The sequence below is a fragment of the Balaenoptera acutorostrata genome, chromosome 1, assembly GCF_949987535.1.
Source record: "Balaenoptera acutorostrata chromosome 1, mBalAcu1.1, whole genome shotgun sequence".
Classification (NCBI taxonomy): domain Eukaryota; kingdom Metazoa; phylum Chordata; class Mammalia; order Artiodactyla; family Balaenopteridae; genus Balaenoptera; species Balaenoptera acutorostrata.
In genome coordinates this window covers 151,754,122-151,765,752 of record NC_080064.1, presented here as the reverse complement: position 1 = coordinate 151,765,752, position 11,631 = coordinate 151,754,122, and the positions used below count along the sequence as shown (strand labels likewise).

General features: G+C 53.0%; 3 protein-coding genes across 3 annotated transcripts; all 3 read left to right on the top strand.

Moving 5' to 3' along the window:
• The first annotated feature begins 480 nt into the window (after positions 1-480).
• On the top strand, positions 481-2,259 carry LOC130704665 (Golgi-associated RAB2 interactor protein 4-like). The gene is made up of 2 exons (XM_057527223.1): positions 481-1,677; positions 1,813-2,259. Exons 1-2 carry the CDS (start codon positions 481-483, stop codon positions 2,257-2,259), a joined length of 1,644 nt encoding a protein of 547 aa, XP_057383206.1.
• Positions 2,260-4,568: 2,309 nt separating this feature from the next.
• Positions 4,569-6,347, top strand: LOC130704660 (Golgi-associated RAB2 interactor protein 4-like). The gene is made up of 2 exons (XM_057527148.1): positions 4,569-5,765; positions 5,901-6,347. Exons 1-2 carry the CDS (start codon positions 4,569-4,571, stop codon positions 6,345-6,347), a joined length of 1,644 nt encoding a protein of 547 aa, XP_057383131.1.
• A 2,302-nt stretch (positions 6,348-8,649) lies between these two features.
• Positions 8,650-10,428, top strand: LOC130705768 (Golgi-associated RAB2 interactor protein 4-like). Its single transcript, XM_057534773.1, has one exon. It carries the CDS (start codon positions 8,650-8,652, stop codon positions 10,426-10,428), a length of 1,779 nt encoding a protein of 592 aa, XP_057390756.1.
• The last annotated feature ends 1,203 nt before the right edge of the window (positions 10,429-11,631 follow it).

Here is an 11,631-nt window from a genome sequence, read left to right as displayed (position 1 = left end):
GCCCTGAGGGGGCAGCTGGGCGATGAGGCAAAGGGCTGTGTGACAGTGATAGGTCACAAAGGGCATCAGAGGATAAATAGGCTGTGCCAGGGGGTTAGGCTGAGAAAGTGGTTACTTCTCTCACTAGGACTGAAGTTGACGGCCTCTTGGGGAGATAAAAAATCCAGAAGCAGAAGTGAGGTGAGGCAGAGGGGGAGCCTACCATACCTCTCGACAACTTGAAGAGATTTAGCCTGGGGTCCAGGCGCCCTACAGTGTCCCCGCTGTGATCATCTGTGCCCCTACCCACACCCCTGCCTCTGGGAGACCCTGAGGCAAAGGTGGGGGCCGGTGGGGTGGGCTTGGAAAACCTGCCGTAGGGCTGCTTGTGTGACGCAGGAGGCAGGAGCACCGCAGCTCGCTCTTCTGCCAACGAAGCCGAGGGAGGGAAGAGCCAGGGGCCCGCCTTCACCGCGCTGCCTGTCGTGATCAAAGACAGCCATGACTGGGGACTCTCTGCTCCCGTATCACACGGCCCAGAGCAGCACCGGGGTGGGCCTGTTCAACACCACCGTGGGGAAGCTGCAGCAGCAACTGCACAAGGGCGAATACGACATATTCAGGTACGCACCGATATTCGAGAGCGACTTTATCCAGATCACGAAGAGGGGAGACGTGATCGACGTGCACAACTGTGTCTGCATGGTGACCGTGGGCATCGCATCCAGCAGCCCCGTCCTCCCACTCCCAGACATCATGCTGCTGGCCCGATGGGCCACCGGCTGTGAAGAGCACGCTGAGCGCAGCCAGGCCACCAAGGGGAAGAGCCACAAGGCTGCAAAGACCTTAGAGCTCACCAGGCTCCTTCCCTTGAAGTTCGTGAGGATCTCCGCTCACAATCGTGAGAAACAACAGCTGCGCGTGAAGTTTGCCACTGGCCGCTCCTGCTACCTGCAGCTGTGTCCCCCTCTGGACGCGCAGGAAGACCTCTTTGCCTACTGGGAAAAGCTGATTTACCTCCTGCGACCACCAGTGGACAGTCACAGCAGCACCTATGCCATTCCAGCCGGGGACATGATCGGCATGCCTGTGTTCGAGGAGGAGGACGGGCGGAGCCCGGCAGGGGAGGATTTCCAAGGAGAGTGGGATCAGGACCAGGTCAGCATCAGGAGCCTCCACATGCGCTCTGAGGTGGCCGGGGCCACGTCTGCAGCGTTTGCTGGGGGGGAGGGGATCCAACTGGACTCCCACAAGCCCGCTACCGTGCCCGATGTGGCCACTGCAAAAGCAAAGCCTACGGTGCTTGACAAAGAGTCAGCATCGGGGGCAACGACAAAGGTGGAGACAGCATGGGTGGCAGGAGGCACCGCAGCGGGTGCTTTGAGCGTGGCAGTGATCAAGTCTCCTGCCCCTGAAGAGCAGAGCACCGCCACGGCGGCCACAGCCAGCGACGGTCCAGGAGGAAGCAAAACCAATATAGCCACTGGGGGCACTGCCGGAACATCCCTGAGGAGCAGGAAAACGGCCCTGGCAGGTGCTGCGGACAATTCACAGTATGCTTCCAGCACGTCCACCAGCCTCTCCCCAGAGGCCGGCAGGACTGCGGTCGGAGCAGAACCTACCAGTGAGACTGTCAGAGGAAGAGCCAACAAGGAGGACGAGGGGTCCCTCATCTCAACCTTGCCACAGGAAGGCCAAGTGAGTGAACAGGATGGCAGCTCACAGAGGGTGTCCCAGGCCCGCAAGGGAAGAAGGGAGAGCAGGGAGCAGTGGGAAGAGGAGAGAGCTCTTAGGAGCCCCTCGCTCTGCGGTTCAGTGGAAAGCCACCACAAGGCAGCGGGGAACAAGGTAATCCAAACAGCAGCTGGTCGGTGCTCAGGCGGCCGTAGAGCCACTAGAGACGACCAGAAGGAGAAAGGCCACGGCAGCCCGGGGGGCAGCGAGCAGGGCACTGGTCACAAAGGCGTCAGCCGTGCTCCCATCACCAACGAGCCCAGGACCTCGCACAAACCGGGCAGGAGCTTATCTACAGCGAGTTCAGCTTCCGCCACCAAGAGATTCAGCAGGATCAGCTCCTTCTTCAGGAATATCAGAGCCAGTCTTACTAGAAAGACAGCGGGCTCATCACGCGATAAAGGTGTGAACATCCTGGCGAAGGCAGTGGAAGGGACCCGAATGGAGGCCATCATAGAGACAGCAGAGAGTGGCCAGGGGCTGGAAATCACTGGTGGTGTGACATCTGAGGCCATGGAGCCAGTGACCATTGAAGCCCATCAATAGGACCTAGAGCTGGAAGCTGCAAAGGGGACCAGGGCTCAGCGAAATACCCCTGGAGAGCCCATTTCAGCTTCCTTACTGCAATTTAAATAAAGAACCATACAATCTGAGAATGCATGCAGTGTTCTCTCTGAATTTCTAGGTCCTGAAGCCCAGCCGTGGCCTCACAGTGGATTCTGTGATGTCAGCTGTGCCACAGTCTGAGACCCAGTGTCCAGTCAAGGGCAGCCCCACCTCACACACATGCTCAGCGCCAACAGCAGTGCTCCACCTGGCCTCCACTCCTTTCTGGCTTTGCCCCCCGGGGCCATGGCTGAAAGTCAGACTATGGCCTAGGAAGCTCTCCTTCACTATCCCCCTATTCTTTTTATAAACGCTTATTCCCCCTGAAGGTCTGTAAACAAAGCAAGAGCAGGACTGCTGTCCCCTCGGGCTATTCAGTGGACAGAAACACGGGCAGCAGTATTGGCTAGCAATCAGAACAGCAAGCACTCTCATCTAGACTTAGCCGTCCCCTTCCCAGGTATATACCCTGGAGAAACACACATGTTCTAAGAAACAACTATGAGAATGTCTATAGCAAACATAACTTGACAGCAGAATGCTGGAAACAGCCCAAATGTCCAGCAACAGAATTAATACAGCAGGATATGAAGAGAGTGGAATACTCAATAGTGAAAGATAAGTGAGCTACACACATTAGTATAGATCGACTTCTCATGATTTTTAAAAACATCAAAAGAATGGGATACAATTCCACTCACGGAACCATTCTGAAACAAGCTCAAACAATGTATGGCATAGGGTATATGTTTAAAAACAACTGTAGCTAAAAATGAGGGAAGAGTAAACACAAAATTCAGGACAGTTTCCTCTAGGGTGGAAAGGCTAGGTCAAGGAGGTTGACACAAGGCTGTTAGTGCTGCTGGGAATTGTTTTGTCTCTTAAGCAAGATGGTAGGTACACAGGTGCTGTATTTTTCACATTTTACTAACTCTGAAATGAGGATGGTCCTACAATCGCCGTGGCAGTTGTGATGAAGTTATTGCCAATGCCTTTCTCTTTTTTTCCCTTTTTTTTTTTTTTTCACTTTTATGTATGCACAAAAGTGATGTCAGAAAGGCTCGGCATCTTTAAATTACATTTATTTAAGGTAAAGTACAAGAACACTTGTTTTTGGTTATACACACATAGAATTAATTATGCAACTTTTAATAATGCACCAAATAGGTGTTCTTAAAGGTAGTTAAATCAGTCCAGTTTGAAAACATTTGGCTGGGCCAAGCTTTCTTTGTGAGGCTAAGTACTGCAGTGGTTCAGAACAAAGGCTTTAGAATCAGGTAGACCTACATTCAAATAGTGCCTCTGCTACCATTAGCTCTGGGAATTTAAACAGGAGATACAACCTCAATTTCTTCACCTGTAAACTGGGAACAGTAGTTAACAGTACCAAACTCAGTGGAGTCTTACAAACATACGTGAAGAACGCAGCATGGTGCCTAGGAGAAGCAATTTTTAATGTTATTATTAAAAATCACCATTGCCAACGTTTACTGGGATTTTATGAAAGGACAGACTAAGGGTCGCAACTGCCAACTCTACGTCATTCGATACAATTAAACCATGAGCTTAAATGGTTCAAGTTTATCCCATCATCTTACATTCCTATAGATTTCATCCAGTAGCTGAATTTGGGGGAGGAAAAGAAAAAGGACCCACACAAAATTTTCCCAGTTGAAGACATTTTTATTTTGGTACCCACCTGAGTCCCTGGCAGGATGGGCCTGTCCTCCGCGGGGGCAATGGGGTGTTTGGGAGAGGATGGGGGCCCTGCCCTGAGGGGGCAGCTGGGCGATGAGGCAAAGGGCTGTGTGACAGTGATAGGTCACAAAGGGCATCAGAGGATAAATAGGCTGTGCCAGGGGGTTAGGCTGAGAAAGTGGTTACTTCTCTCACTAGGACTGAAGTTGACGGCCTCTTGGGGAGATAAAAAATCCAGAAGCAGAAGTGAGGTGAGGCAGAGGGGGAGCCTACCATACCTCTCGACAACTTGAAGAGATTTAGCCTGGGGTCCAGGCGCCCTACAGTGTCCCCGCTGTGATCATCTGTGCCCCTACCCACACCCCTGCCTCTGGGAGACCCTGAGGCAAAGGTGGGGGCCGGTGGGGTGGGCTTGGAAAACCTGCCGTAGGGCTGCTTGTGTGACGCAGGAGGCAGGAGCACCGCAGCTCGCTCTTCTGCCAACGAAGCCGAGGGAGGGAAGAGCCAGGGGCCCGCCTTCACCGCGCTGCCTGTCGTGATCAAAGACAGCCATGACTGGGGACTCTCTGCTCCCGTATCACACGGCCCAGAGCAGCACCGGGGTGGGCCTGTTCAACACCACCGTGGGGAAGCTGCAGCAGCAACTGCACAAGGGCGAATACGACATATTCAGGTACACACCGATATTCGAGAGCGACTTTATCCAGATCACGAAGAGGGGAGACGTGATCGACGTGCACAACTGTGTCTGCATGGTGACCGTGGGCATCGCATCCAGCAGCCCCGTCCTCCCACTCCCAGACATCATGCTGCTGGCCCGATGGGCCACCGGCTGTGAAGAGCACGCTGAGCGCAGCCAGGCCACCAAGGGGAAGAGCCACAAGGCTGCAAAGACCTTAGAGCTCACCAGGCTCCTTCCCTTGAAGTTCGTGAGGATCTCCGCTCACAATCGTGAGAAACAACAGCTGCGCGTGAAGTTTGCCACTGGCCGCTCCTGCTACCTGCAGCTGTGTCCCCCTCTGGACGCGCAGGAAGACCTCTTTGCCTACTGGGAAAAGCTGATTTACCTCCTGCGACCACCAGTGGACAGTCACAGCAGCACCTATGCCATTCCAGCCGGGGACATGATCGGCATGCCTGTGTTCGAGGAGGAGGACGGGCGGAGCCCGGCAGGGGAGGATTTCCAAGGAGAGTGGGATCAGGACCAGGTCAGCATCAGGAGCCTCCACATGCGCTCTGAGGTGGCCGGGGCCACGTCTGCAGCGTTTGCTGGGGGGGAGGGGATCCAACTGGACTCCCACAAGCCCGCTACCGTGCCCGATGTGGCCACTGCAAAAGCAAAGCCTACGGTGCTTGACAAAGAGTCAGCATCGGGGGCAACGACAAAGGTGGAGACAGCATGGGTGGCAGGAGGCACCGCAGCGGGTGCTTTGAGCGTGGCAGTGATCAAGTCTCCTGCCCCTGAAGAGCAGAGCACCGCCACGGCGGCCACAGCCAGCGACGGTCCAGGAGGAAGCAAAACCAATATAGCCACTGGGGGCACTGCCGGAACATCCCTGAGGAGCAGGAAAACGGCCCTGGCAGGTGCTGCGGACAATTCACAGTATGCTTCCAGCACGTCCACCAGCCTCTCCCCAGAGGCCGGCAGGACTGCGGTCGGAGCAGAACCTACCAGTGAGACTGTCAGAGGAAGAGCCAACAAGGAGGACGAGGGGTCCCTCATCTCAACCTTGCCACAGGAAGGCCAAGTGAGTGAACAGGATGGCAGCTCACAGAGGGTGTCCCAGGCCCGCAAGGGAAGAAGGGAGAGCAGGGAGCAGTGGGAAGAGGAGAGAGCTCTTAGGAGCCCCTCGCTCTGCGGTTCAGTGGAAAGCCACCACAAGGCAGCGGGGAACAAGGTAATCCAAAAAGCAGCTGGCCGGTGCTCAGGCGGCCGTAGAGCCACTAGAGACGACCAGAAGGAGAAAGGCCACGGCAGCCCGGGGGGCAGCGAGCAGGGCACTGGTCACAAAGGCGTCAGCCGTGCTCCCATCACCAACGAGCCCAGGACCTCGCACAAACCGGGCAGGAGCTTATCTACAGCGAGTTCAGCTTCCGCCACCAAGAGATTCAGCAGGATCAGCTCCTTCTTCAGGAATATCAGAGCCAGTCTTACTAGAAAGACAGCGGGCTCATCACGCGATAAAGGTGTGAACATCCTGGCGAAGGCAGTGGAAGGGACCCGAATGGAGGCCATCATAGAGACAGCAGAGAGTGGCCAGGGGCTGGAAATCACTGGTGGTGTGACATCTGAGGCCATGGAGCCAGTGACCATTGAAGCCCATCAATAGGACCTAGAGCTGGAAGCTGCAAAGGGGACCAGGGCTCAGCGAAATACCCCTGGAGAGCCCATTTCAGCTTCCTTACTGCAATTTAAATAAAGAACCATACAATCTGAGAATGCATGCAGTGTTCTCTCTGAATTTCTAGGTCCTGAAGCCCAGCCGTGGCCTCACAGTGGATTCTGTGATGTCAGCTGTGCCACAGTCTGAGACCCAGTGTCCAGTCAAGGGCAGCCCCACCTCACACACATGCTCAGCGCCAACAGCAGTGCTCCACCTGGCCTCCACTCCTTTCTGGCTTTGCCCCCCGGGGCCATGGCTGAAAGTCAGACTATGGCCTAGGAAGCTCTCCTTCACTATCCCCCTATTCTTTTTATAAACGCTTATTCCCCCTGAAGGTCTGTAAACAAAGCAAGAGCAGGACTGCTGTCCCCTCGGGCTATTCAGTGGACAGAAACACGGGCAGCAGTATTGGCTAGCAATCAGAACAGCAAGCACTCTCATCTAGACTTAGCCGTCCCCTTCCCAGGTATATACCCTGGAGAAACACACATGTTCTAAGAAACAACTATGAGAATGTCTATAGCAAACATAACTTGACAGCAGAATGCTGGAAACAGCCCAAATGTCCAGCAACAGAATTAATACAGCAGGATATGAAGAGAGTGGAATACTCAATAGTGAAAGATAAGTGAGCTACACACATTAGTATAGATCGACTTCTCATGATTTTTAAAAACATCAAAAGAATGGGATACAATTCCACTCACGGAACCATTCTGAAACAAGCTCAAACAATGTATGGCATAGGGTATATGTTTAAAAACAACTGTAGCTAAAAATGAGGGAAGAGTAAACACAAAATTCAGGACAGTTTCCTCTAGGGTGGAAAGGCTAGGTCAAGGAGGTTGACACAAGGCTGTTAGTGCTGCTGGGAATTGTTTTGTCTCTTAAGCAAGATGGTAGGTACACAGGTGCTGTATTTTTCACATTTTACTAACTCTGAAATGAGGATGGTCCTACAATCGCCGTGGCAGTTGTGATGAAGTTATTGCCAATGCCTTTCTCTTTTTTTCCCTTTTTTTTTTTTTTTCACTTTTATGTATGCACAAAAGTGATGTCAGAAAGGCTCGGCATCTTTAAATTACATTTATTTAAGGTAAAGTACAAGAACACTTGTTTTTGGTTATACACACATAGAATTAATTATGCAACTTTTAATAATGCACCAAATAGGTGTTCTTAAAGGTAGTTAAATCAGTCCAGTTTGAAAACATTTGGCTGGGCCAAGCTTTCTTTGTGAGGCTAAGTACTGCAGTGGTTCAGAACAAAGGCTTTAGAATCAGGTAGACCTACATTCAAATAGTGCCTCTGCTACCATTAGCTCTGGGAATTTAAACAGGAGATACAACCTCAATTTCTTCACCTGTAAACTGGGAACAGTAGTTAACAGTACCAAACTCAGTGGAGTCTTACAAACATACGTGAAGAACGCAGCATGGTGCCTAGGAGAAGCAATTTTTAATGTTATTATTAAAAATCACCATTGCCAACGTTTACTGGGATTTTATGAAAGGACAGACTAAGGGTCGCAACTGCCAACTCTACGTCATTCGATACAATTAAACCATGAGCTTAAATGGTTCAAGTTTATCCCATCATCTTACATTCCTATAGATTTCATCCAGTAGCTGAATTTGGGGGAGGAAAAGAAAAAGGACCCACACAAAATTTTCCCAGTTGAAGACATTTTTATTTTGGTACCCACCTGAGTCCCTGGCAGGATGGGCCTGTCCTCCGCGGGGGCAATGGGGTGTTTGGGAGAGGATGGGGGCCCTGCCCTGAGGGGGCAGCTGGGCGATGAGGCAAAGGGCTGTGTGACAGTGATAGGTCACAAAGGGCATCAGAGGATAAATAGGCTGTGCCAGGGGGTTAGGCTGAGAAAGTGGTTACTTCTCTCACTAGGACTGAAGTTGACGGCCTCTTGGGGAGATAAAAAATCCAGAAGCAGAAGTGAGGTGAGGCAGAGGGGGAGCCTACCATACCTCTCGACAACTTGAAGAGATTTAGCCTGGGGTCCAGGCGCCCTACAGTGTCCCCGCTGTGATCATCTGTGCCCCTACCCACACCCCTGCCTCTGGGAGACCCTGAGGCAAAGGTGGGGGCCGGTGGGGTGGGCTTGGAAAACCTGCCGTAGGGCTGCTTGTGTGACGCAGGAGCACCGCAGCTCGCTCTTCTGCCAACGAAGCCGAGGGAGGGAAGAGCCAGGGGCCCGCCTTCACCGCGCTGCCTGTCGTGATCAAAGACAGCCATGACTGGGGACTCTCTGCTCCCGTATCACACGGCCCAGAGCAGCACCGGGGTGGGCCTGTTCAACACCACCGTGGGGAAGCTGCAGCAGCAACTGCACAAGGGCGAATACGACATATTCAGGTACGCACCGATATTCGAGAGCGACTTTATCCAGATCACGAAGAGGGGAGACGTGATCGACGTGCACAACTGTGTCTGCATGGTGACCGTGGGCATCGCATCCAGCAGCCCCGTCCTCCCACTCCCAGACATCATGCTGCTGGCCCGATGGGCCACCGGCTGTGAAGAGCACGCTGAGCGCAGCCAGGCCACCAAGGGGAAGAGCCACAAGGCTGCAAAGACCTTAGAGCTCACCAGGCTCCTTCCCTTGAAGTTCGTGAGGATCTCCGCTCACAATCGTGAGAAACAACAGCTGCGCGTGAAGTTTGCCACTGGCCGCTCCTGCTACCTGCAGCTGTGTCCCCCTCTGGACGCGCAGGAAGACCTCTTTGCCTACTGGGAAAAGCTGATTTACCTCCTGCGACCACCAGTGGACAGTCACAGCAGCACCTATGCCATTCCAGCCGGGGACATGATCGGCATGCCTGTGTTCGAGGAGGAGGACGGGCGGAGCCCGGCAGGGGAGGATTTCCAAGGAGAGTGGGATCAGGACCAGGTCAGCATCAGGAGCCTCCACATGCGCTCTGAGGTGGCCGGGGCCACGTCTGCAGCGTTTGCTGGGGGGGAGGGGATCCAACTGGACTCCCACAAGCCCGCTACCGTGCCCGATGTGGCCACTGCAAAAGCAAAGCCTACGGTGCTTGACAAAGAGTCAGCATCGGGGGCAACGACAAAGGTGGAGACAGCATGGGTGGCAGGAGGCACCGCAGCGGGTGCTTTGAGCGTGGCAGTGATCAAGTCTCCTGCCCCTGAAGAGCAGAGCACCGCCACGGCGGCCACAGCCAGCGACGGTCCAGGAGGAAGCAAAACCAATATAGCCACTGGGGGCACTGCCGGAACATCCCTGAGGAGCAGGAAAACGGCCCTGGCAGGTGCTGCGGGCAATTCACAGTATGCTTCCAGCACGTCCACCAGCCTCTCCCCAGAGGCCGGCAGGACTGCGGTCGGAGCAGAACCTACCAGTGAGACTGTCAGAGGAAGAGCCAACAAGGAGGACGAGGGGTCCCTCATCTCAACCTTGCCACAGGAAGGCCAAGTGAGTGAACAGGATGGCAGCTCACAGAGGGTGTCCCAGGCCCGCAAGGGAAGAAGGGAGAGCAGGGAGCAGTGGGAAGAGGAGAGAGCTCTTAGGAGCCCCTCGCTCTGCGGTTCAGTGGAAAGCCACCACAAGGCAGCGGGGAACAAGGTAATCCAAAAAGCAGCTGGCCGGTGCTCAGGCGGCCGTAGAGCCACTAGAGACGACCAGAAGGAGAAAGGCCACGGCAGCCCGGGGGGCAGCGAGCAGGGCACTGGTCACAAAGGCGTCAGCCGTGCTCCCATCACCAACGAGCCCAGGACCTCGCACAAACCGGGCAGGAGCTTATCTACAGCGAGTTCAGCTTCCGCCACCAAGAGATTCAGCAGGATCAGCTCCTTCTTCAGGAATATCAGAGCCAGTCTTACTAGAAAGACAGCGGGCTCATCACGCGATAAAGGTGTGAACATCCTGGCGAAGGCAGTGGAAGGGACCCGAATGGAGGCCATCATAGAGACAGCAGAGAGTGGCCAGGGGCTGGAAATCACTGGTGGTGTGACATCTGAGGCCATGGAGCCAGTGACCATTGAAGCCCATCAATAGGACCTAGAGCTGGAAGCTGCAAAGGGGACCAGGGCTCAGCGAAATACCCCTGGAGAGCCCATTTCAGCTTCCTTACTGCAATTTAAATAAAGAACCATACAATCTGAGAATGCATGCAGTGTTCTCTCTGAATTTCTAGGTCCTGAAGCCCAGCCGTGGCCTCACAGTGGATTCTGTGATGTCAGCTGTGCCACAGTCTGAGACCCAGTGTCCAGTCAAGGGCAGCCCCACCTCACACACATGCTCAGCGCCAACAGCAGTGCTCCACCTGGCCTCCACTCCTTTCTGGCTTTGCCCCCCGGGGCCATGGCTGAAAGTCAGACTATGGCCTAGGAAGCTCTCCTTCACTATCCCCCTATTCTTTTTATAAACGCTTATTCCCCCTGAAGGTCTGTAAACAAAGCAAGAGCAGGACTGCTGTCCCCTCGGGCTATTCAGTGGACAGAAACACGGGCAGCAGTATTGGCTAGCAATCAGAACAGCAAGCACTCTCATCTAGACTTAGCCGTCCCCTTCCCAGGTATATACCCTGGAGAAACACACATGTTCTAAGAAACAACTATGAGAATGTCTATAGCAAACATAACTTGACAGCAGAATGCTGGAAACAGCCCAAATGTCCAGCAACAGAATTAATACAGCAGGATATGAAGAGAGTGGAATACTCAATAGTGAAAGATAAGTGAGCTACACACATTAGTATAGATCGACTTCTCATGATTTTTAAAAACATCAAAAGAATGGGATACAATTCCACTCACGGAACCATTCTGAAACAAGCTCAAACAATGTATGGCATAGGGTATATGTTTAAAAACAACTGTAGCTAAAAATGAGGGAAGAGTAAACACAAAATTCAGGACAGTTTCCTCTAGGGTGGAAAGGCTAGGTCAAGGAGGTTGACACAAGGCTGTTAGTGCTGCTGGGAATTGTTTTGTCTCTTAAGCAAGATGGTAGGTACACAGGTGCTGTATTTTTCACATTTTACTAACTCTGAAATGAGGATGGTCCTACAATCGCCGTGGCAGTTGTGATGAAGTTATTGCCAATGCCTTTCTCTTTTTTTCCCTTTTTTTTTTTTTTCACTTTTATGTATGCACAAAAGTGATGTCAGAAAGGCTCGGCATCTTTAAATTACATTTATTTAAGGTAAAGTACAAGAACACTTGTTTTTGGTTATACACACATAGAATTAATTATGCA

Bases quoted from the DNA above. Each gene is read 5' to 3' on its own strand.
- LOC130704665 (XM_057527223.1), top strand. From the start codon at position 481: ATGACTGGGGACTCTCTGCTCCCGTATCACACGGCCCAGAGCAGCACC. The intron at 1,678-1,812 runs GTGAGTGAACAG...AGCCACCACAAG, and splicing joins CCTTGCCACAGGAAGGCCAA to GCAGCGGGGAACAAGGTAAT.
- LOC130704660 (XM_057527148.1), top strand. From the start codon at position 4,569: ATGACTGGGGACTCTCTGCTCCCGTATCACACGGCCCAGAGCAGCACC. The intron at 5,766-5,900 runs GTGAGTGAACAG...AGCCACCACAAG, and splicing joins CCTTGCCACAGGAAGGCCAA to GCAGCGGGGAACAAGGTAAT.
- LOC130705768 (XM_057534773.1), top strand. From the start codon at position 8,650: ATGACTGGGGACTCTCTGCTCCCGTATCACACGGCCCAGAGCAGCACC.